The sequence below is a fragment of the Anopheles ziemanni genome, chromosome 2 (assembly GCF_943734765.1).
Source record: "Anopheles ziemanni chromosome 2, idAnoZiCoDA_A2_x.2, whole genome shotgun sequence".
NCBI classification, from domain to species: domain Eukaryota; kingdom Metazoa; phylum Arthropoda; class Insecta; order Diptera; family Culicidae; genus Anopheles; species Anopheles ziemanni.
Genome location: NC_080705.1, coordinates 47,617,550 through 47,640,263, shown reverse-complemented (window position 1 = coordinate 47,640,263; position 22,714 = coordinate 47,617,550). Strand labels below are relative to the sequence as shown.

The window sequence follows — 22,714 nt, the reverse complement described above, 5'->3', positions numbered from 1 at the left end:
TTTTCACAAAATTACTTTAAAAAATACACTGCGTCATTCCTATATAAGTTCACAGAGCCAACGAGTTGGATAAGAGTTTTTTTGTATATGAATAATTTACCGAAACATGACGTCTCTTGAGCTACTTATATAAACTTTTTGTTATAGAGAAATTTGCTTTGAGAAGAGGAAAATATGTAATACATTCCAATGAATACATTACAATGAAGTTTTCTAATTTAAGATACAGAACAAAAACATAGTTAATATTGGCACAGAACAGTTGTAAATAACAATCTACGTAGTCAACACAGAACCATGTACGGCATTATCATTATAACATATTTATTTTTTATAGAAACACGATCTGAACTAACATTTGTATGAAATGAGATAAGATTCACTCTTGTATAGTTGTTTTAAATGTGAAATGTGTTCACTTATTATGCTGCTATAAGCTCGTAAAGAAAATTCATTATAAGTATTTAAACGATGATTAGGAAGCAAAACACGTTGATCTGTTTTGAAGTCAATTCAGATAGCAGATATTGCATAATCCATAGATTGCAAATATTGGTGCAAGTCCCGTCCTATCTTTTGGTAATATATATTTTCTAAATATGTATAAAAACTAAAATAAAACAGGTAATCTTGAATCGCCCAATAACCAATTTGTGGTTTAGTATACATTTCATCTCTCAATTTTATTAAGAAAACGGACGACTTAGTTAATTTTCCTAGGGATATTAATTAAATGACACAAAACATAAATGAAACAATATACAAAACTACATGTTTTTTGGTACCAAAGTCATTTAGATAAGAGCATTGTCATCTTTTGCAAAGATTTTTTAAGCAATCAAATTCCGAAGTTTAAAGTACTTTCCTATTTTCATAATATCGCAATGCATAACGCAGCTATCGCATAAATACAATTATTCATCAATGATAACAAAATAACAACGGTAAACTAAAACGCCAAAAAAGAAGCTTTACTAAATAACTTTTGAAATAGAAGTCGACTAAGAGTAGGATGAAGGAACAATAAAATGGTTATTAAATTAAAAGTTACAAACGACAAACAAGTTAGCAACATTCGATCTGCCGTACCTTTTGAGATTATGAAATAAAATTACATGATGCAATTTCGTCGTAAGAGCTACACAGAAAATTTAACTAGGAAAGTTAAAGAATAAAAATCTCACCCGTAATTCTCATAATACGAATATAAGAACGATTAGCAAAATAAGTGTACAAAGGACGTTTTAGAATTTTATCTTGCTCGTCACTACACATTTTACCCATTAACGCAGCGATGTGATAAAGAGTCATGGGCCGCGCATTACAAAAAATAATTTTGAATTACAATTAGCAAATGAAAACAGTATGTTTTGAAATTCTGTAGGTGAATATGCGTATGTTTTGTTTAAAAACATACATTGTGCATTGTTTTGTTGTTGCTGTAAAAGCTGCGTTTTACAACAAAAGAGACTTGAAAACATCTTGAAGAACTTAATTATGTTTTAGGTTAACCAGAAATTTAGGGCCAGAATCATATGTTTCCAATATATTGGAATGTTAATAAATTTGTTTATTTTCCTTAAAACTATTTGGAGTAGCCAGTTCATTTTAGACACATGTTTTGTGTAAACCGGCTTTTTTATTTGTTTATTTGTTTATTTTTTATTTTTCTAAACACATTTTCTAGGCACTTCAATCACTGGTAGTAGAATTAGGTACAAAATACTGTACTGGTAACCGTAATCATTTGAACTTTATCTGGCGAATAAAATGTGTAAATTTTTAATAAGATACTAAAAATATACAACGGGCTTGTGTGTTATTAATGCAAGAAACATGTTATTCCATACTTGTACATTTTTTTAAATAGCATACTCGAATCCAATCTCATTTTTTTGTATATTCACAACGACATTTAGGTTCGTGAAACGAGAATTTTTAATACTTCAACGCAGTTTCCTTTTAATAAAATTGTTTCGCGGGCATTGTGATTAACCCTGCGTATTTCTTCTTATCGATACGAAAATTGAAAAATTCTTCACTAACGACGTTCGAGAATTAGTATTTATTTAGCAATTTTTCCCATTCAAACAAACCTTAGTTTTACTGCAACTGTCATATACTTTTTCCGTGGTATAACTATATCACGCTGTCGAGAGATTGACAATGAATCTTTTATATTAAAAATCAGAATTTGAAAAAGTTATAAAAAAGCCAAGAAATGCTGGTTTACTATTTTTGGGTTATACCAAGATCAATGGAAAAGAGGTCGCACCATACCATGTAACGATCCAAAAACCGCCCACTAGACAAAAACTTGCATGCTAACTCCTAAATAATTTTGTGTCACCTCGATTTGACCCATACAATATTGAGGAGTTTTGAGGAGTTTGAGCCACGGTCTTATGAGCGTGTGTGATTGAGAACGTACAGCTCATATCTATGCATGTGTTGGTGCGAACCATGGAATGAATGTATGTAGTAGTGATAAATGGTTTCTTTCGCTTGATTTCGCAAAATAAAAATGTCAGGCTCAAATTGGAAAAATTATGAAATATTTATTCAACACTCAAAAAATGTTTTAAACACTTTTTACAAATACTCACGTATAATACTCTAGGAAGTAGAAGAATTCATGGGAACTTCTTATCGTTTCGGGTGTATGAAACTTCCGGACACAATAAGCCATCGCAAACAAGCACTCGTCTATCCGGCGGGTCGATTTGGTTGTAATCGTCTAAAACTGGAATGAGATTTCATTACGCTGCAACTGGTACGAAATGAATATCGGCATGCTTGTGCTTACTCTTTTTAACAAGGCCAGGATTGGCGACACCGATTGCGTCGGAACTTCCGACTCCGACTTTGCTGCCTCGCATGTAGTTTCCTCGCTCGCTTTGTCGGCTTCCTGAGATGCTGCTTTCCTTACTTTTTACAGTTGAGTGTCTCCATCGAACTGAAGATAACAATGTTCTGGAATCACTAAAAGAAATTACAGATCCGCAGAAGCTAAAACAATTACCACGATTAGCTTTGCTTTCGCGTGTGTTCAACTCACTTCTTGTTGTGATACTGATCCGGCTTCTCGAACTTGTCATTTGCTCACTGGCTTTCTTTCCACGCACGGTTCCACTAACACAGACAAATTTTTGAATCGCTGTGTCCAAACACGGGAAGTTACGTTTATACCACCCGGGTTGGATCCAACAGAACGTTGATTTATACAGATGAGCGGGACGATGACGAGCTACACGCTAAAAAGAGATGGCATACTCGACATCTTGTGTGCCGAAGTATGGGTCAAGAGGGATCGGGGGTGGGAAAACTTGTATGGTAACGGCTAAATTGACTAGTGGGCTCGTCTATGTTTTTGACAGATATTCCTGGTTGGGAACGCTCGCGCTGTCTTAATAGCTCCGGCGATCGTATTAGACCGCGTCCATACGGCATTGTAGCGTAGCGATTTTGACACTCCGTCGTAGTGTAAATGTTGGTCGAGAGGCCTTAGTCACGGCCATAAAAAAATAGTTGAGACTACGACGGAGTGTCAAATTCGCTACGCTACGATGCCGTGTGGACGCGGTCTTATTATTTTAGACGATGTCACTAAAAGCCTTGGCCTTGGCGCTAAACGGTGGTAAAAGGTGTAAATATAACCTTCTATATGTAAACACCTTGTATGAAACCCACAACAAACCGGCCTCCAATCTGACAAGCCGATAATGAAGTTTAACCCAGTGTTCAAAATCATGGTGCTTTCTCGTTCTGTCTGATTGTCAATTGTTAACAACGAAACAAGATAGCATGACGATTTTGCACGCTGGGATGGATCGCATATTCGAGTGTACAGTAGGTCCTCGCAGTACGCTATACTCGATATATGCGAATTCTCAAAACGCGATTTTTTTTACAAATGACAGCTCATAGCGTTTATCGTTGTTGCTTGAGTTCCGATTAGTCAATTTTTCTTTGTTTTTGTAGAATGAAGTTTTTAATACGCAGTTTTAAACAGCCGTTTAAAGGCCACAACTCCAAAGGCCTGAATTACACACGGATTGAATCAATAAACGTCGGTTCTTGTATCATTAAGCTGTATAATCGTGAAGCGATTAATATGGCATTAAATAATTAAAGTAGCCGAAAGAAGCGCGCTATAAAAATAACAGAAAGGTTAGAATTAGTAAAGATGTACGAACAAGGAAAGTGTTATGCAGGAATAGCCCGGCAAATAAAACGACCACAATCAACAGTGCGGTCCATTATCCAAGGTGAAGATAATCTGTCGAATTCTGCGAACGGAGTATGGCCATTCGGAAACGATGAGATAATAGGAGGTGTGGCGCACACCAGCACCATCTAGGTGTCAACAGGTATATCGTGGGAACCAGTACGCCGAGGAACGGAACCACGGAGTCGAACAAGTCCGGAACTCGCGATCGTCCTTATAAGGCTGGTGTCAGTGCTTTACGGCACGATCTTTTGACAGGCGAAAATGTATGGGATTTGACAGCTGCAAGGTTCTCACGATTTCTCCGCACGACAAAATCAAAATCATTTGATTTTATCGGATGGACGCATCCGATTTTATCTGTCAACAAAGTTGGACTTTATAAACTCGGAGTTGTGCCTTTCATCTAAGAAAAATAATAAAATTCATTTAATCGTCTTCGAATTTAAAAAATTACAGAAAAATTGGCGGACCTGTCGTCCGACAAAACATCGTGCGGTAAAGCAATGACACCAGCCTAACTCGCGGTCCACACTACAGCGCGACGTTCCGTCACAAAACGCAACGTCGCCTGACAGGCGGCCGAACTCCATACAAAAAAAATGTCGCTCAATTCGCGCTAGTGTAGAAACAGCGAAAAACGCGACGTCGCGCTAGCTCTTGTCAAATGTCAATTCGAAACGAAAACAAACCGACAGCTGGACAAAACGTAAACAAACCGAAACACAAACGCGAACAAAACGAGCAATATTCTTCACGAAACTTCGGATTTTTCATTGAACTACTTATTATTAGGCTTCACAAATGTAATTCAGTTTTCAAACTCCGTTTTGATTGATATGTTTACCAAAGTTTTTTCGGGTGCCGAAACGTAAACAAACTGCTCTTCAACAAGTAGGAGATGATGTGGAAATATATACTTCCTACGGCGGGCCAAAATATCGTCGTTGTTTGTTTAAGTTTGTTTTCTCAGTGAATTTCAAATGTGGAAGCGGCAAACTCACTCAGGGTGCATAAAATACGTAGCTAAACAAATATCATGCATTACTACCACATAATTCAATAAAAATTTTTAGCCAAGTTTGTGCCCCAATGTGATACATATTTCCACATACTCTCCTACCTCTGTCGCGCTTGACTTGCGCGATTGTTCTGCCGAAACTGGGCTACTTTTGAAACGGAACGTTGTGCTGCAGTGTGGACCCCGAGTAAGGCCGGTCGAGCAAGACATCTCTCTTCTTCGTTCCCAGCTAATCTCTTACAGTATTTTCAGTCATACAATTGCTAGTTCCAACCGGTTAATTGAACCATCCAAACGCTGCGGTGATTCATACACCTGCTCAATTGCGGCAGTTAGTTTTCTCAGTGAATTTTAAATGTAGAAGTGCCAAACTCACTTAGGGTGCATAAAATACGTAGCTAAACAAATATCTTCCTTTCCTTTCCTTAACATAGCCAATGCCTGGTTGTCAAATTGTTCGCACGAACAAGTTCGCAACGTTTGCGGGCAGCTTAATTTATACACCTTGCGTGTTATCCACCAAAATCGGCTAACTTTTTCTGCTCGAAAAAGGTTCGCGAACTCTGCTCGATTCACCAACACATTCAAAAAAAGATTCGCCGATCGTCAAAATTCGAGCAGGGTTATGGCCGGCGTACCTATTACCGTGTGTTTACACGCGGGCTTACGCCCCAATGAGATACATATTACCATATACTCCCATACCTCTGTCGCGCTTGGCTTGCGCGATTGTTCTGCCGAAACTGGGCTACTTTTGAATCGGGACGTCGCACTGTACTCGGGGTCCACACTGCAGCGCGACGTCCCGACGAAGAGTGAGTTTCGGTCTTCTTCGCTTCTTCTTAATTCGTCAGTTATTAAACGTCAGAACGGGCTTTGCTAGTGCTGTCAAGAGTTTCCTACCAGTTTCATACGAGTTTCCCAGCTGTTGCGGGAACTGAGTTCGTCAGTTCGTCGGAGGAGAGTTCGCTATGTGGAGATGAACAGTCAAAAAGGTTCGCGGCAAAGGTTCGTGCTATCCACCAAAATCGGCGAACCTTTTCGGTTCAGGTTCGCGAACTCTGCTCGATTCACTAACACATTCAAAAAAAGGTTTGCCGGGCGTCCAAATTCGAGCAGGGTTCGTCTCGTGTGACCGTACCTATTGGGTGCTTCACAGTTCCTTTGCTCGTTGGGAAATCAAATCTGGTTCAAATCCCCTTGGGAATCAAATCCGAGGTTGTCAAATGGGATTCAATCTTTTAGAATCCGTTTAGGGATCGAATCCCGATTCTACCTAAATACAGCTGTCTGCCTGGAAAGCTACGAAAACGCCAAATAAATGCTTGTTTTGAGAAGTTTGGACCTGTGGTAGTTGATAATATACTCAGAAATGAGCGAACCGAAGAAAAGGAGTAAAAAATCTGTACGTAACAAAAGCTGTTGCGTAAAACGTGTTAAAAATAAAATCTTTCTTCCAATTTCAGAAAGAAGAAATTGCTAAAGAGTTTGACTTGCCAGAAAGGAAAAGCAAGATCGCTACAATTCTTAAGCAAGATGGTCAAGCGTATTGTCTCTGCCGATCTTCTGATTCATCTCGTTTCATGATGTAAGTACACTTGACGGACACGGAAAGCAGCTACTTTTAGCAATTTTGTAATAAAACTGTTTGGATTACCCGTTTCGTAGTTGTTGTGACGCCTGCGAAGAATGGTATCATGGAGATTGCATAAATGTGTCCGAGAAAGAAGCGAAGCACATAAAGCACTACTATTGTCAACGATGCAAAGAAGAGGATCCATCATTGCAAACAGTATTCAGGCTAGTACCAGCACCTGGGCCACCCCCAAATCCGGAAGAGAAAAAGCCACCGAAAAAGAGAAAAGACAAACCACCGGGAGGTTCTTCCGAGAAGCGTTGTGGTCAGTGCGACGGTTGCCAGGCTGAGAACTGTGGCAGCTGCGATGGTTGTTTGGGACAGACAAAAAATGGACGCAAGCAGCGATGTGAAATGCGCGTTTGTAGTAATTCCACGAGTCGCAAAAAAGATCGTGCGGCACTTAAGGCAGTAGCTAGGAACAAAAAACGAAGGCGTTCACTGTCGCCCGAATTAATCAACCCGGCTCTCGAAGGCGACCGCCAGTGCTACGGTCCTGGTTGTATTATGACCGCACGGCCTCAATCAAAGTACTGCTCGAACGAGTGTGGAATGAAGCTAGCTACTAGCCGCATTTACCAAGTGTTGCCTCAACGAATTCAAGAGTGGTCTTTAAGCCCTGCTATTGGCGAAGAACAGAACAAGAAAGCTCTGGAATCGATTCGGACAAAACAAACAATTGTGCGAGCTACTCTGGCAGAACTCGATAAACGGCATGCTGAGTTGGATCTGCTTGTTGAACGTGCAAAGCGCTGCACACTAGACCCAAACGCATTAGATAACAGCGACATGGAGGATGAAATGTCCATGTACTGTATCACGTGCGGTCATGAGATTCACTCCAAAACGGCCATCCGACACATGGAAAAATGTTTCAACAAGTACGAAAGTCAAGCTAGCTTCGGCAGTATCTTCAAGACGCGCATCGACGGAAATTCTATGTTTTGCGACTTTTATAATCCTGCCAGCAAAACATATTGTAAACGTCTTCGCGTTCTGTGTCCCGAGCATTGCAAAGACCCCAAGGTTAGTGACACGGACGTCTGTGGATGCCCATTGGTGAGGAACGTATTTCAACTGACTGGTGAATTTTGCCGGTAAGTGTTAAAGTAAACTGTTTGCTAATTGCGCTAAAAGAGCGCTATGGAATCCACTGTGTGATTCCATATTTTCACGAGCTACTAAAAGGAAAACTTGTCTCTGTTTTTCAGTGCACCGAAAAAGTTCTGCTTCAAGCACTATGTTTGGGAAAAAATACGTCGAGCTGAAATCGACCTCGAGCGTGTGAGGCAATGGTTGAAGATGGATGAACTGGTGGAGCAGGAACGTCAGATCCGACAAGCCATGGCCTCACGTGCGGGTGTACTGGGTCTCATGTTGCACTCAACGTACAACCACGAGATAATGGAAAAATTGTGTGCCGGCAAATATTAGTCGCATTCCGATTCATCAATAAACGTTTGAAATTCTAGAAAGAAAGCGTAGCAACTGAATCTTTTTATTTTCATAGTTTAATTTGTACATCAAAACAACGAAATTAAAATATTAATTCAACATACTGTTAAACCACATTGAATATGGGATCATCTATCGGGTCCAACGCTGTATCACTGTGGTTATGTATTAGTTTGAATAATCCCGTCCCAATGGATGCCGGCATTCCTAGGATTATGCGCTCCGAAACGCCATCGACGGAATCTGTTTGGCCGTAATATGCTGCATCAAACAGGTGATCTGCTGTTTTTTCAAACTGTTGAAGGAAACAGACCGCATTAGAACATTTTTCACTGAAGAATGAAAACATTGAGGTTGCTTGTGCCAATTACCGAAGCCAGGTTGAATACGGATTCTCTCATTTTTGCTAAACCATGACGTGTAATACCGAGCACCTCGCCTCTGGAAGTCATCTGGCTGGCCAGAAGCATAATGTGACGGTGGTCTACACTCATGCCATGACCTTCCATTACTTCAGTGATTTCAGTCATAATTGTCGAACGTGCTGCTTCAATGCCAAGTGTTTGATAAACCTCCAGGATGTTGTTGCTCTTTGTCTTGCTACCGATCACACCGTACGTTGCCATAACGTCGCGCAAACCGCAACCTTCTACGCATAGGCGATATTTTGGAGTTCCTCGAGAATCATCTACCGCGATGACAGCACGCGATACTTGCGGCAACCCCGCAACGACCACGTTCGGCATGGCCGTTATTAGCCGCTGCAATTCTGCATTCAGACTGTGGCTGTGTTTACTGCTGTCCGGACGAATAGTTATTAGCGATGGACCATGAATTTCCACGTTATCTTGCTTCAACTTAAGTTTCGATGTACAAATGCTGTAAAAAAGAAACATGCAGGTGAGTAGAAATCCTTGGAACGGTTTCCTTGAAATAGATAGTTAACGGACCATCACTGCCTTTTACTTACGAGTAACGTATAGTTTCTGCATTGACTTCCAGACCCAGCACACGTATTCGGTCAAGGTCAAGTTTGATCAGCAGGAAACAATCGTCGGATTTATACACCTCTTCTATGTAGGATGAAATCTCTCCCAGTGTTGTCTTCTCGATTCGAGCCTTGACCTTGCGGGCAAACTCCATATTAGTGTTGTTTTCAATTTCTGCCGTTATAATCGGAGTAGATATAGCTTTGGTGGCATTGATAATTTCAACGATACGGGGCACTCCTTGTGTGATATTCATCGACGCGACACCCGCGAAATGGAACGTCTTCAGGGTCATTTGTGTACCCGGTTCGCCGATGCTCTGAGCTGCCAAGGCACCAACCGCCGTGCCAGGTTCGGTGATAGCTTTGTTGTATTTATTGCGCACCTGGAGCAGGAATTGCTCCAGGTGTCCCGCAGTGGTGCGTTCAATTTCCATTCCAACCTTAGGGCCCTTACGGTAGCGCCGTTGAATAGCAGCTAACCGCTCACCAAATAGTCCTAGATATTCCCTACGATTCGGTGAATAGGTAGCATGCAGATTAGTATAGCTATATAATTTTTTTAGACAAAATTATTATTATAACTAGCTGATTAACCCGATTTCATCCGGGTAGAAATAATTTCCAATCAAAAGAGTATTTTCATTAAAGAACTCGATTTTTACAAACTTAAATTTTGCTGAAAATACTATTTTTTAGTATTACTTTTAGTCGACGAAACCATGTAAATATACATTTTGCATACCTAACTGAGTTTCCAGTTTAGTGCAAGAATTTAAAATTAATCAATTGAAGCTAGTATGAGAAAAATTGTGCTTAAACCTTAGTTGGACCAGGACAACAGATAATTGACGTCCTGCAGTTAAAAGAAAGAAAAGCCAATGCATGAAGTAAAGTAAATTATGAGAGTTGCAGAGTTTATGTGCTATGTTTTTAGCTCGATTTAAGGTTTCATTAATTTCTTTTGCTGGTCGTTTGGAAATAAGGTTTTGTGAAAGTTTGCGGGAGAGGTAACGAAGGGTGATCACATCTACAAAATTAAGTTAAACAACAAAATTGACTACCCTTAAATCTAGTTTGGTGCACACCAGACCAAAAGATTTTTGCGTAGTATAGTTGTATGTATGTCAACAGACTTAAAGCTTTTTGAATCAAACCAACATTATGATTAGTTGAAGAAAAGGAAAAGAAAGAAAAAACAAAAGGGATTGCATATTGGAACTGAGGCCATCCGTCGTAAGATAGCATCATTATTTTTTACATAATTTTTATTGTTCTGGTTACAGAAAGATATAAGCAGGAAGGAGGCATGAAAATGTCGGACATTTCACACTTGAAAAATTGTATTTCTTATAATTATGTTTGGTGTAAATTGATTAGATCGGTAAAAGAGTAAATGAGGCCCCGGGCTAGATTCTCCTCTTCCTGCTGGTTCACATTAAGCGCCTGAAGCTATGCAAAGCGCGACACATGCATTCGTTTCGAATTTTTGAACGCTAACGGTTCGCTTAAAAGAACATAACGGTTTAAACTAATCACCCAGTGGAGGTTGAATGCGGATTAATATACTTTTACATGTTAAGTTACTAGTAAGTAAACTATACCACACATGGTGGACAGCATGAAACAATGAGTTAAGCCGAAGAAATGATTTGGAAACGGCGGCGCGCCCGCAGCGAGCGAAGCGAGCGGACTGCGCTAGGTCTACCGAAAAAGAGAGTTTGTTATAGTTTTGAGAAATAAGGGGGGCCCGTGGGCCCCCCTCATACCGCACCCCTAGGTTGATTGCGTAGCCGAAATTAACGGTACACACTACGGTTCAAATACTCGTAGGTTGAATTTAACGAATTAATGTATCACCAATTGCATACATTCAGTTTAAACGTCGACAAGAGGTGTAGCCACGATCGAAAACATGGCGGCCGGGGCCTCATTTACTCTTTTACCATTAGATCAATTGAAAATATTTGTTACGTAGAAGAAGATAGAAGAAGTCTAAGATGAGATTGAGCGCTCAAACTGCGATCATTCGATTTTGTGACCCCAAATACTACGAAAATGCTGAGCTAGGGGGTAAAATGGTAGCCCCTGTTACCCCATCCTCTAGAGCGATGAAATTTTATTCCACGATGGCTACATATTTAAGTAGTATGTGTACCAAATTTTTGTAAACTACATTTCATAATTGGAGGAAGGGGATGAGAAGAAGGATATTCGAAAGAACAATTAATTAGCAATATTCCAGCCAAGTTTGGTACAGATAGACGTAGTAGATTTTGCGTTGCATGCATGTGATAGGAATTAACGTTTTTCGTTTTGAGTAATAGAAAGTAATTTTCGTTTTGAGTAATTAGAAAGAGGGGTTCTCGTATTCCCCCTACCTTAAAAATGGTGAAAATGCGATATGGGTATCAATTTCGCAGTATTTATGGTCTCTAAATTGAATGGCCTCACTCTTAATGTTCAATCTCATTCCAGACTCCCTCTATACTCCTCATATTCAGTAAAACAACAGCAATGCTCAAAACGAAAAGCGTTATTTCGCCCTATCATGTATTCAACAGCATTACGTAAACTCTAACGGACCGATTTGTGCCAAACTTTACTGGATATTAGCTAATTTTTCAAGGATGAATTATTTGGACTTCGTTTGTTGATATCCTCATACCTCCCTACCCATCCCGGACAACAACCATCTAAAAATAAGAAAAACCAATTATAGCTCTACGATTATTGAACAGATTTTTACAAAAATTGGTACACATACTGCTTACATAGAGACATAGCATGGATTAAAATTTCATCCTCCTAAGGCAAGGGGAAACGGGGGCTCCCATACTACCCCCTACCCTAAAAATAGTAAAAATGCAATATGGGTATCAATTTCGCAGTATTTGTGGTCTCTAAATCGAATGGCCTCATTCTTAATGTTCAATTTAACCTAAGACTCCTACTATCGTCCTCCTCTCCAGTAAAACAATAGGAATTCTCAGAACAAAAAGCGTCAATTCTGATCACATGTGTTCAACACAAAATCTACACACAATTTTATGATTTCGAATGCCCTCTTTCCCTTTCCCCAACCGAACATTTTTCCCTATCCCTGAACACTCAACAATTATGGGATGGGTTTTTACAAAATTTGGTACACATACTACTTGAATATATAGCTATCATCTAATAAAAGTTCATCCATGTACAGGAAAGGATCTTACCCCTGTATCTCAACAATGGTTAAAAAGCAATATGGGTATAATTTTCGTAGTTTTTGGGGTCACTAAATCGAATGGTCTCAATTTGAGTGTTCAATCTCATCTCAGACTTCTTTTATCGTCTCCTGCAAATATTCTCAATCCCACAAAATCGAATCAATTTACACCCAACATACTAATAAGAAAGCCAATTTTCAAGTGTGAAACGTCCAACATTCTTAACATTGTTAAACTCAAGATACTGAATGAAAACACTCTTTCGTTTGGAATTGTCTTTCTACCCGGATGAAATCGGGTTAATCAGCTAGTATATATATATATTTATATACAGACAACGGTGACTTTTATATATTACATTCTTCCAAAATCAACGCGGTTATGGTAAAAAATTTGCATGATGAAAAAAACGAAAATGGGTCTGAGGATAGTGGAGAAGACCGCGCTTTGTTCACCAAACCAAATAAAAGACAACAGTTTAGTGTTAAAAAAGTGGTTAAAATAACCGCCGAAAAGCATCTAGGCAAGATTTCAAAGCAATGTAGTCTAGTGTTACGAGGACCAATTGAACCTATTATTTTACTTTGATAATGTAAAGCGCAAAGAGGCTTAAGGTATGGATCAATACTTACAAGCACTCCTTCCGGAAGTCCTCTCGGCAACCAGCAAATTCCGGTTTGCTTAATATTGCTTCTCCGATGCTTCTCACCAATTCGCCACGCAATGGTTCTTCATTCCGGCAGGGCAGCATGTTACGCACATGCATAAACTGTCGTTCGATGTCAACGGGTTTATTTTTAACCTCCATAAAGACTGGATCCAAACCGTCGCCACCGTACGTAAATTCTACAACCTCCCCGATGGCATTCCGTACCGTGCCATCATACTGCACGACCAGGTCTTCCAGACACTTTACCAAACGCCGCTGCAGATAGCCTGTTTCGGCCGTCTTGACTGCCGTATCGACCAACCCTTCGCGGCCCGCCATGGTGTGGAAAAAAAATTCCGTCGGGGTTAGGCCAGAATAGAAGCTATTTTGGACGAATCCACGCGCTGCAGGAATTTTAGCTGTTTTAAATGACAAATATGAGTGTTTAGCATAAATGCACCTCTACCACACATGTATTTATAAATCATATACTAGTACTTACAGAACTTTTCAAAGTGTGGTAAGGCACGATCCTCGAACCCGTTCGGGACTCGCTTACCATTGATTGCTTGTTGACCGACGCATGCGATCATCTGTGAAATGTTAATGTTCGATCCCTTCGATCCAGATTGGGCCATGATGAGGGCGCTGTTGGTCGGATGCAGCTCACGGAAGCAGGCTTTTGCAGCCAGCTCACGAATACTGGACAGTTCCTTTAGCATAACCGCCTCGAGCGTTTGCTCCGCAGTGCAACCCGGTTGGCATTGCAGGGTACCCTTCTTCATCTCGGCTATGTACTCGTCGCACTTGCGGTACCCATTTTCCAGCAGTTTTTGCTTCTCTTCGAGCAACTTGCGGCTTGGCGTGACATCACCGATCCCGAATGAAAATCCATGATTCATCATAAAGTACGAAGCCATCCGGGCCAAGCGCCACATGGACCGTATGGCATACTCTTCACCAAAATCTCGCAAGATGGTATAAAATATGCAGTATTTTGTACCCGAGCCAAGTGTACCCTTGTCCATAGCACCACACAGCAGCTCAGAATTTCTGATGATTACCCACGAATCCTTCACGCACATGTCTTTGTCCTTCGTATAGTTTCGACCTTTCGTGGACAGATTGGCATTCACACAGGAGCGAGCGTTGGGCTTCAGTATGAGACTGAAGATCTGTTTGCCGGTCCACAGTTTGCGTGGTTTCACAATCGCCGGACGCGGCAAGTCAATCACCATATTTGCGTCCGGGCCGGATAGCATGCACGCCGCCAGTTGCATCACTTGTTCCCGCGTGAGAAATTGGTCTTTCTGCGTCAACAGGTAGCCACCGGTGATGAAATCCTGCGTGGCTGCAATCAACAGTTCCCCGTTGCGAGGTGTTACGAGGTTCGATTTGTTACCCATCAACACGAGTGCCTCGGCACGTGCTTCTTCGGTCTGCGGCAGATGTAGATTCATCTCGTCCCCGTCAAAATCGGCATTGTACGGCGTGCAGGCACATTCGTTGAATCGAAACGTGCGTTGAGGTTGAACCTTTGCTACATGACACATGATGCTCAGCTTGTGCAAGCTAGGCTGTCGGTTGAAAAGCACCACGTCACCGTCCATGAGGTGTCGTTCAACGATGTCGCCACACTTTAAATCTTGCGCGACCTTATCCCGGTTGCCATATGCCAGATACTTTTTAAATGCGCTTCCTTTTTGCTGCACATAATTTGCACCAGGATGTTTTTCCGTACCATTGCGAATCAGTTGACGCATACGCTAGGGAGATAGATTGGAGAAATATTTTGATGAACAATAATTTCTAAAACTTAACCGATATGAAATATGTTCGAAATGTGGTAAGATTAAATTAAAAATAAAAAACCCAAAAAAAAATTATTCGATAGTAGTGCCACCCCTTCTAAACATCCTACCAACATTGATGAATTGAATGTTATAGTAGGCTGTTGCTGTGAGCAAGAGAGTGCAAAGCAACTCTGTACAAAAGGATATGTATTTAAGGCCTCTAGTGTCCAAGAATTTTAGAACCTTCAAAACAAGGTGAATCTAGAACAAATTTTTGTATTTGGATTTGGAACTGAAAACGGCACACACTACGGATGGCAGCAGAGTGGGATTGCAAATAGTAAACGCTCTGCCTATCGTAGAAAGAATAAAAAACGCGACAATTGATCCATCTGGGCATCGGAAGGGCAGGTAATTGACGAAGAGGTCAGTTTACGAACGTTGGCTACTATTTGTTGTACTAAGTCTGGATCAGACTGCCAAAAATGCCGAGAAAGCGTGGGAGGGTATGCGAAGCGCATGTCAAGATGGCACATTAGGCATAACATATCATTCTCTGTACACAGGAGGCCAAATACAAATAATTTATATGAATAAGGATAATAATACTTTACTGTTAACTTACATTAATGTTGGCCGAATTAACCTTCTCGGGGAATGTCAAAATTTTTGCCACTCTATCAGGTACTCCAACCTGATGAATCATTAAATTCGGATCGGGAGATATGACTGTGCGTGCGGAAAAATCCACCCGTTTACCCGACAGATTTCCACGGAAACGGCCTTGTTTGCCTTTTAATCGTTGCACTATGCCACGGGTGGGTTTTTTGGGCTGTAGAAGAGCAACAAGAAAAGTTAAAACAATGTAGAACATCTATGCCAAGACACAGCTACTACCATCAGTGATAGGGGTATGCCAGATAATTCGCTATTGAAGTACAGTGCACAGTGTAGTTGCAGATAGTCCCAGTCCTCCTGGATAAGTTCAATTTTCCCACCGGTCATTGTGTGTTTTGCAATCACGTCGCTAATGAGTAATATTTCACTTTGTTTCATGGTCAGATCATCTTCCGTCGTGCCTGCCTTAACTTCGGAAACTACAGAAGGTCTAATGCACACGGGTGGGACGAACACGCGAGTGACAATCAGATCGGCAGGATTGGATTCGGCTGATGTCATTCCTAGCAATGGTACATCAGATTTTGGTATATTTTTGAACAGATCCAGCACTTCAACTGGATTTAACTCCTTGGAAAGTGATGTAGGCCCGACAGTTTGCAACAGTTCTCGATTGGACTCAAGGGCGGCCTGCATTTCGTGAAGAGCTTTCACCACCATCGGATCCGATGCTTTCTTTCCTCGAAACGGTTCGTGTACTATTTTCATTAAGCCAGGACCTTTCTTGACCGGTCCATTAACACTATTGCAGCAAGGACATTTAGTATTTTTTTTCGCCTTTTTCAACACCTGGCTATGAATTGACTTTTTCGCCAAATAGGAAAGGTTAGGATTCATCAACCGGACACTAAAGTTCTTCTTTTCCTCCTCTTTAAGCATAACATGGGAGCAAACTTTACAGATTGACTGAAGTATCGTAATTGTTGCACGGAAATGTCCGACATGAAATACAGGGAGCGCCAGGTCGATGTAGCCAAAGTGCCCGACACAGTCGTTAAGCCCTTTCTTGCAGGTCTCACAGGTTGCATCTTTTTGACTAACTCCCATGCGCCGGTCCAAAACTCCGTATGCAACTGGTGTACGTTCGGCATTTTGGTTGTACAAATTTTTGGCAACTACGTGGAGATGAGCCTCTTGCTGAATCTGCTGTGCACTATCGATGTTGAAAGACACATGGGAGCTGGAATGAGAAAGTCGGTGTTAGATGAAGCGAACGATCGGCAACTGGTGCATTTATGAAACGCATACATTTTCTTGATAACGTCTGCTTCACGAAATTGTTCTTTAGGCATTTTGGTGCGTGGAACACAACGTTGGTTACTTATAAAAAATTAAATGCGAGTTTTTGAGAAATATAACTCGTCGAATACAACATTTAGCACATGCCTCGATGTAGCATCAAAGAATGAAAACAAATATCGCATAAAAATGATATAATTATAGAGGTGTTTATTCTTCTAATTTTTGACAGTTCGATTTCAAAAAAGTTTCAAAAAGTTTAATGATAAAGATTACACGGTTGACAGAAATTGACATTGTTGCTGGTACTATGTAGTTCCAGCAAGAGTCCCAGCAATCTGCCATGGAAAAACTTGCTGGTACTACATGACAGCTGCAAAAAATTTGAATTTTTGTCAACCGGGTAAAATATTTTATCCTACCACTTTTTATATAACTTGAGAACATCAAAATCTTCCATCATCATGCGAAGAAAGTTAATTATAGTTTCATTTGCTTGCTCTGCTACAGTATTGTCCAGCAAACGGTTGCCATCTTCTTGCCTACGCACAATACGCCTATTCGGTTGCCTGTTGCGTTGTTGCAAGTTTTGGGTACTCAACTCGATGACCCGCGATAGGGTAGTTACCCAAGGAGAACCCTGCTGCACTTGCCTACCAAAGGTATCCATGCCTACCGAAAAGAACCTTGCCGAGTGTATTTTTGGTAGGCATGGACACCTCATAACCTACCAATAATTTGTTTTGGGAGGCACCGCAGTGGAAAGAGGTACTGGCTGTCAAACCTTTGTTTGTTTACTGTTTACTGTTTACTGTGCAAGTCTGGCCAACTAGCAAGCATTCGACCGTGTACCAGCGTATTCGTTGTTTAATTATTTGTTTGAGTTTTGTTATAGCCGTTATTGTGTGTGAAATGGACCGTCTTGCAAGAATGAAACGCAGTGGCACGTTTTACCGGCAATTAAATAGTATTCGTAGAGTATGGAAAGTAGAGTCCACTAATGAAGGTGGGTTAGTTGTGAATTTGTAAACAATACCATTATTTTGCCAAACTACAACGTGAATTACCTTCCTTGAAACAGATTTGATCAGCCAGCCATCGGAAAATGTTCCAGATGGATCTGCAATTACCTGCTCGCCAAGTCCGGACTTCGCGGCGATCATCGGTTGTTACCGGTTGTAACATAGTATCGGTGGCCAGGGTTCGATAGCAGCGCTTGGATTGACCGACTCGGGGTGGTTAACCGGGGCCGTGTTAACTCGCATCAGACAGTAAGTACGTGTGTAAGAACCCACAGCAGAGAGTTCTTACTGATGATGATTTGTCCGTGCTTTTCACACATTTCAGGGTCTCGACAAGGAGGAAGAAGCGGCTTGAAATAATCATCAATGCGTTCTACGTGTTTTCACTGGCCATGACGGAGTGGTGCTGCACATCGTACATCGAAGGAGCCTGCTACGATCCGTGGTCGCTGTTTGCCAGCACGAACCAGAGGAGGCGTCGGACGATATCTGAACATTTCCCCTGATTGCCTACCGAACCGGACGATATATATAGTATTATATATAATATTATAGATGTATCAAAATAATAAAACAATCAAAAATATTTTACTGTATGAAAATAATTATTATGGGAAAGAAAAGATATCCTGAACCCAGCTCATATAATCTACTACGAATGGGTATACGTTTTTTACGCGTATAGCCAGAAATAGGTGTTATAAACACGTTGCACAGTCACGTTGTCAAAACAGTTCTCTTTTGCGGTGTCCCGCAAGTATCAAGAGAATTGTTTTACCCTTCTTTTCAGAAGTGTTTTACATCCAAAATTGCATAGGAAATCTGCTGCAAAAGAAGGTGTAAAACACTTCTGAAAAGAAGAGCGATCAGGTCTCAAGAGAATTCTTTTACATCAAAATGACGCCAAAATTTCTCGTTGGGTAGTCACACTTCACTTATCAACAGATTATCCATCTTTTACTTTTTGTGTGAATTGAAATAAGATCTTGTTTGCTTTGAAGGAAGATTTTTGAGTTAACTGAAATATCAAAAACAAAAACAGCAGAGAATGACGCGTGCATAGACTGTCAGGAACTTTGCGCTTGAATTGACTGGCGACAGAATTGGTATCGCAAAACGCGGCTACATGAACCGCAAAGATTTTGACGTAAACTTATACGGTTTTTGAGTTTGCGGTTGGAGTTTGCGGCTCGTGTAGCAGGCTGGTCACGGTTTTTGGCTCGTTACCAAGGTGTATTAATATGGACGCTAATCTAATTTATACACTTTGGCTCGTTACATGCCCGGTTGACAGAAATTCAAATTTTCTGCTGCTCCAGCAGAAGTCCCAAGAGTCCCAGCAACCTCCCAGCAAGTCAAAATTTGACGGTTGCAGCAACCAAGCATTGGTTTGCTTGGTGGTGTGGGTGAGACTAGCTCGCGTGTAGATGTGTGTGTGTGTGTGTGTATGGTATATTCTACGAATGTGATATTTTCTTCTACCCGCAGAATGCTCCGGTGAAATCAAAACATTTGTTTTTGGAGAATTAAGTCATCGGATGTTTATTATTCGGATATTTGCGATCACACTGTTTTCAGACTTACCAGTGTTGTGTTCCGGCCTCTGCAGTGGACTTGCCGTCCCAGAAAGATCCAATTCTTAATAGCATATGCGATCCAGCTCATGCACCATTCGACGCATTCTTTAGCTTTACTTTTCATTCCTAAAAGTAAAAAAAAGATAGAATGTTACTGATTTAAAGTACTTAGATTTCCATCATTTTCATACGTTTATTAGTTTGTTCTTACCTCAGCAGTATTAATGGCACGATCATAACACTTGATGCTCAATGCACTTGCGCCTGCACTCTGAGATTGCTATGACCAGAATGCGCAAATACCAGAATGCGCTGTGGTTGCTCCAACAAGAAACACACATATCTCAAATACTATTCGTACGTAAGTACGTGCATATACGCGTATAACGACACAGTAAGCATTTGGCGATAGTTTGGTGTTGCATGGTTGCAAAGGATAGAATATACATAGGACGCATTCGCACCTTTTCTCTCCCTAAGAAAACGACCAACGCACACATTCTCATTTCTAATCATAGAGCTAAGGGGGGGAGAAGTACATATTTTTGGATGCGGGGACCCAAAATCAGGGTGAACTGACATTTGTCGTCAACCGGGTGGTATGCTGCGACCTCTTTTCCATTGACTGCTTCGAACATAGAAGCAGATTTCAAAAACGCCGATACGCCCAAGGTGTATAAATTAGAAGGTGAAGTCGTCCAGTGTAAAATGACATTTAATGACTTGACACAACACTTTTTTGGTACAGTCTGTTCTCGAGTTAGGCAGCGCTCTGTGAACAGTCCAACAAACCAGACAAACACGACACTGTCGGAAAGGTGCTCTGCGAATTGTCGTGAAGAACTGTCATTCATCCAAGCAGCAAGGTAGCAGAATACACAAGGTATAACAGTTTCACCGTGGGATACAGCCCTGCACGACAAAATCAAACTGTTTTGTTCTGTGTCGTGTTTGTCTGACATGTTCGATGCAGGTTGACAGAGCACCTCCATACGATTGCATGGATTTGATCGTTTTTTTTTTGTCGTGTTTGTCGTGTTTGTCTTGTTCGATAGCTCACAGAGCGCTGCCTTACGCGGATTCGGAGATTGGGTTTATTACAAGGTGTATAAATTAGAAGGTGAAGTCGTCCAGTGCAAAATGACATTTCATGACTTGACATAACACTTCTGGGGTATTCATGTGGGTTTTGAGGGGGGGTTTCGGAGAAGGATTCCCGGTTGACAGAAATTGACATTGTTGCTGGTACTATGCAAGGTGTATAAATTAGAAGGTGAAGTCGTCCAGTGTAAAATGACATTTCAGGACTTGACATAACACTTCTGGGGTATTCATACCGGGCCGCTACACGAACCGAAAACTCCAACCGAGAACTCAAAAACCGTATAAGTTTACGTCAAAATCTTCTCGGTTCGTGTAGCCGCGTTTTGTGGTACCAATTCTGTGAGCCACGCTACACGAGCCGCAAACTCAAAACTTTGCGGCGCAACGAGGTTTTTGTTTTTGATTTTTCAGTTTACTCAAAAATCTTCCTTCAAAGCAAACAAGATCTTATTTCAATTCACACAAAAAGTAAAAGATGGATAATCTGTTGAAGTGTGGCTAACTACCCTATCGCGGGTCATCGAGTTGAGTACCCAAAACTTGCAACAACGCAACAGGGATATTGTGCGGAGGCAAGAAGATGGCAACCGTTTGCTGGACAATACTGTAGCAGAGCAAGCAAATGAAACTATAATTAACTTTCTTCGCATGAAGAAGGAAGATTTTGATGTTCTCAAGTTACATAAAAAGTGGTAGAATAAAATATTTTAATCTTTATCATTAAACTTTTTGAAACTTTTAGATTTTGGAATCAGTTGGTGGGCCGGACTTTGCGAACCCCTGATCTATAGTGAATTTATAATTGATATTCTAGCTATAAAATAACAAAATATTAACTAACCGTAACTACAAAAGAAACACGTAAATTTATCACCATATGTTCGTTTATTTTGTTTTTGAGATTTGTTATGTTTACATTTATTTCTTTTTCGTCTTCTTCTTCTGACGCATTTGAGTTTTCGGTTAGCTGCCAAAAACTTCTCGGGTGCAGTTTTCAGCTCACGGAGCTGAAAAGTTTTTGACGTAAACTTCTCGGTTGTTCCCCTCTTCTCGCCGAGAAGTTTTTGAGTTTTCGGGTCGTGTAGCGGGGCTCATACAAGGTGTATAAATTAGAAGGTGAAGTCGTCCAGTGTAAAATGACATTTCATGACTTGACATAACACTTCTGGGGTATTCATATGGGTTTTGAGGGGGGGTATCGGAAAAGGATTGGGCTTTTGACATAACTCTTCTCAAATATGGCACCCCTTCCAAAGCGACATAAAGTCACCTTCTATATTTATACACCTTGGTATTCATATGGTTTTTGAGGGGGGGTATCGGAAAAGGATTGGGCTTTTGACATAACTCTTCTCAAATATGGCACCCCTTCCAAAGCGACATAAATTCACCTTCTATATTTATACACCTTGGGTACTATGTAGTTCCAGCAAGAGTCCCAGCAATCTGCCATGGAAAAACTTGCTGGTACTACATGACAGCTGCAAAAAATTTGAATTTTTGTCAACCGGGTTGGGCTTTGGACATAACCGCGTGACCACATTAGGCGTACCATACCAAAAACTTGGTACGGTCGAGTGACAGCGTACCAGAGCCGATGGTGCGCTAGAAAGAGAGAAAAAACGGTTTTTACCACCTGGGCCGCACCAGTTTTTTGGTATGGTACGCCTAATGTAGTCACGCGGTAACACTTCTCAAATATGGCACAAATGCCAAAGCGACATGAAGTCACCTTCTATATTTATACACCTTGGTAAAAGTCTCTTCTTCTTCTTCTTCTTCTTCTTGGCGTAACGACGTCTTGGTCATGCCTACCCGTTAAGGGCTTACGAGACTTGTTTCCCTGTTGTACACGTACGTGGATAGTCAGTCCTCTCGTACAGGGGAGGGTCCGGTCTCGGTTGGGATTGGAACCCACGCCGTCGAGGTGGTGAGCCCTGGCGCTCATGGGCCGATTTTCTAACCGGCGCTACCGCTCGGCTGTCGCGGACCTCCCCGTAAAAGTCTCAAGAGATCTAATTTCCATAATATCGGCAGTAATTTACGATTAAATGTAAGGTTTGTGAATAAATAGGTCAAATAAATTATTTTTCTAATAAATTATTAAAACAAACA

General features: G+C 41.0%; 2 protein-coding genes across 2 annotated transcripts; one reads left to right on the top strand and one right to left on the bottom strand.

Annotated features, from left to right (window-relative positions):
• Window positions 1-6,621: 6,621 nt before the first annotated feature.
• On the top strand, window positions 6,622-8,347 carry LOC131281853 (CXXC-type zinc finger protein 1-like). The gene is made up of 4 exons (XM_058311210.1): window positions 6,622-6,654; window positions 6,716-6,837; window positions 6,918-7,982; window positions 8,097-8,347. Exons 1-4 carry the CDS (start codon window positions 6,622-6,624, stop codon window positions 8,317-8,319), a joined length of 1,443 nt encoding a protein of 480 aa, XP_058167193.1. The 3' UTR covers window positions 8,320-8,347.
• A 17-nt stretch (window positions 8,348-8,364) lies between these two features.
• LOC131281852 (DNA-directed RNA polymerase III subunit RPC1) lies at window positions 8,365-17,040 on the bottom strand. Its single transcript, XM_058311209.1, has 8 exons — window positions 16,906-17,040; window positions 15,877-16,837; window positions 15,605-15,811; window positions 13,689-14,952; window positions 13,170-13,605; window positions 9,311-9,838; window positions 8,712-9,219; window positions 8,365-8,635 (listed from the first exon to the last, which is right to left on the bottom strand). The coding sequence occupies exons 1-8, from the start codon at window positions 16,947-16,949 to the stop codon at window positions 8,447-8,449; spliced, it is 4,137 nt and encodes a 1,378-aa protein (XP_058167192.1). The 5' UTR covers window positions 16,950-17,040; the 3' UTR covers window positions 8,365-8,446.
• Window positions 17,041-22,714: the final 5,674 nt, after the last annotated feature.

Coding starts and splice junctions, on each gene's coding strand:
- LOC131281853 (XM_058311210.1), top strand. CDS start 6,622: ATGAGCGAACCGAAGAAAAGGAGTAAAAAATCT. Junction 6,655..6,715: donor AGAAAAGGAGTAAAAAATCT/GTACGTAACAAA, acceptor TTCCAATTTCAG/AAAGAAGAAATTGCTAAAGA. Junction 6,838..6,917: donor GATTCATCTCGTTTCATGAT/GTAAGTACACTT, acceptor CCCGTTTCGTAG/TTGTTGTGACGCCTGCGAAG.
- LOC131281852 (XM_058311209.1), bottom strand. CDS start 16,949: ATGCCTAAAGAACAATTTCGTGAAGCAGACGTTATCAAGAAAAT. Junction 13,606..13,688: donor ACCACACTTTGAAAAGTTCT/GTAAGTACTAGT, acceptor CATTTAAAACAG/CTAAAATTCCTGCAGCGCGT. Junction 9,220..9,310: donor GCAGAAACTATACGTTACTC/GTAAGTAAAAGG, acceptor TCTTTTTTACAG/CATTTGTACATCGAAACTTA.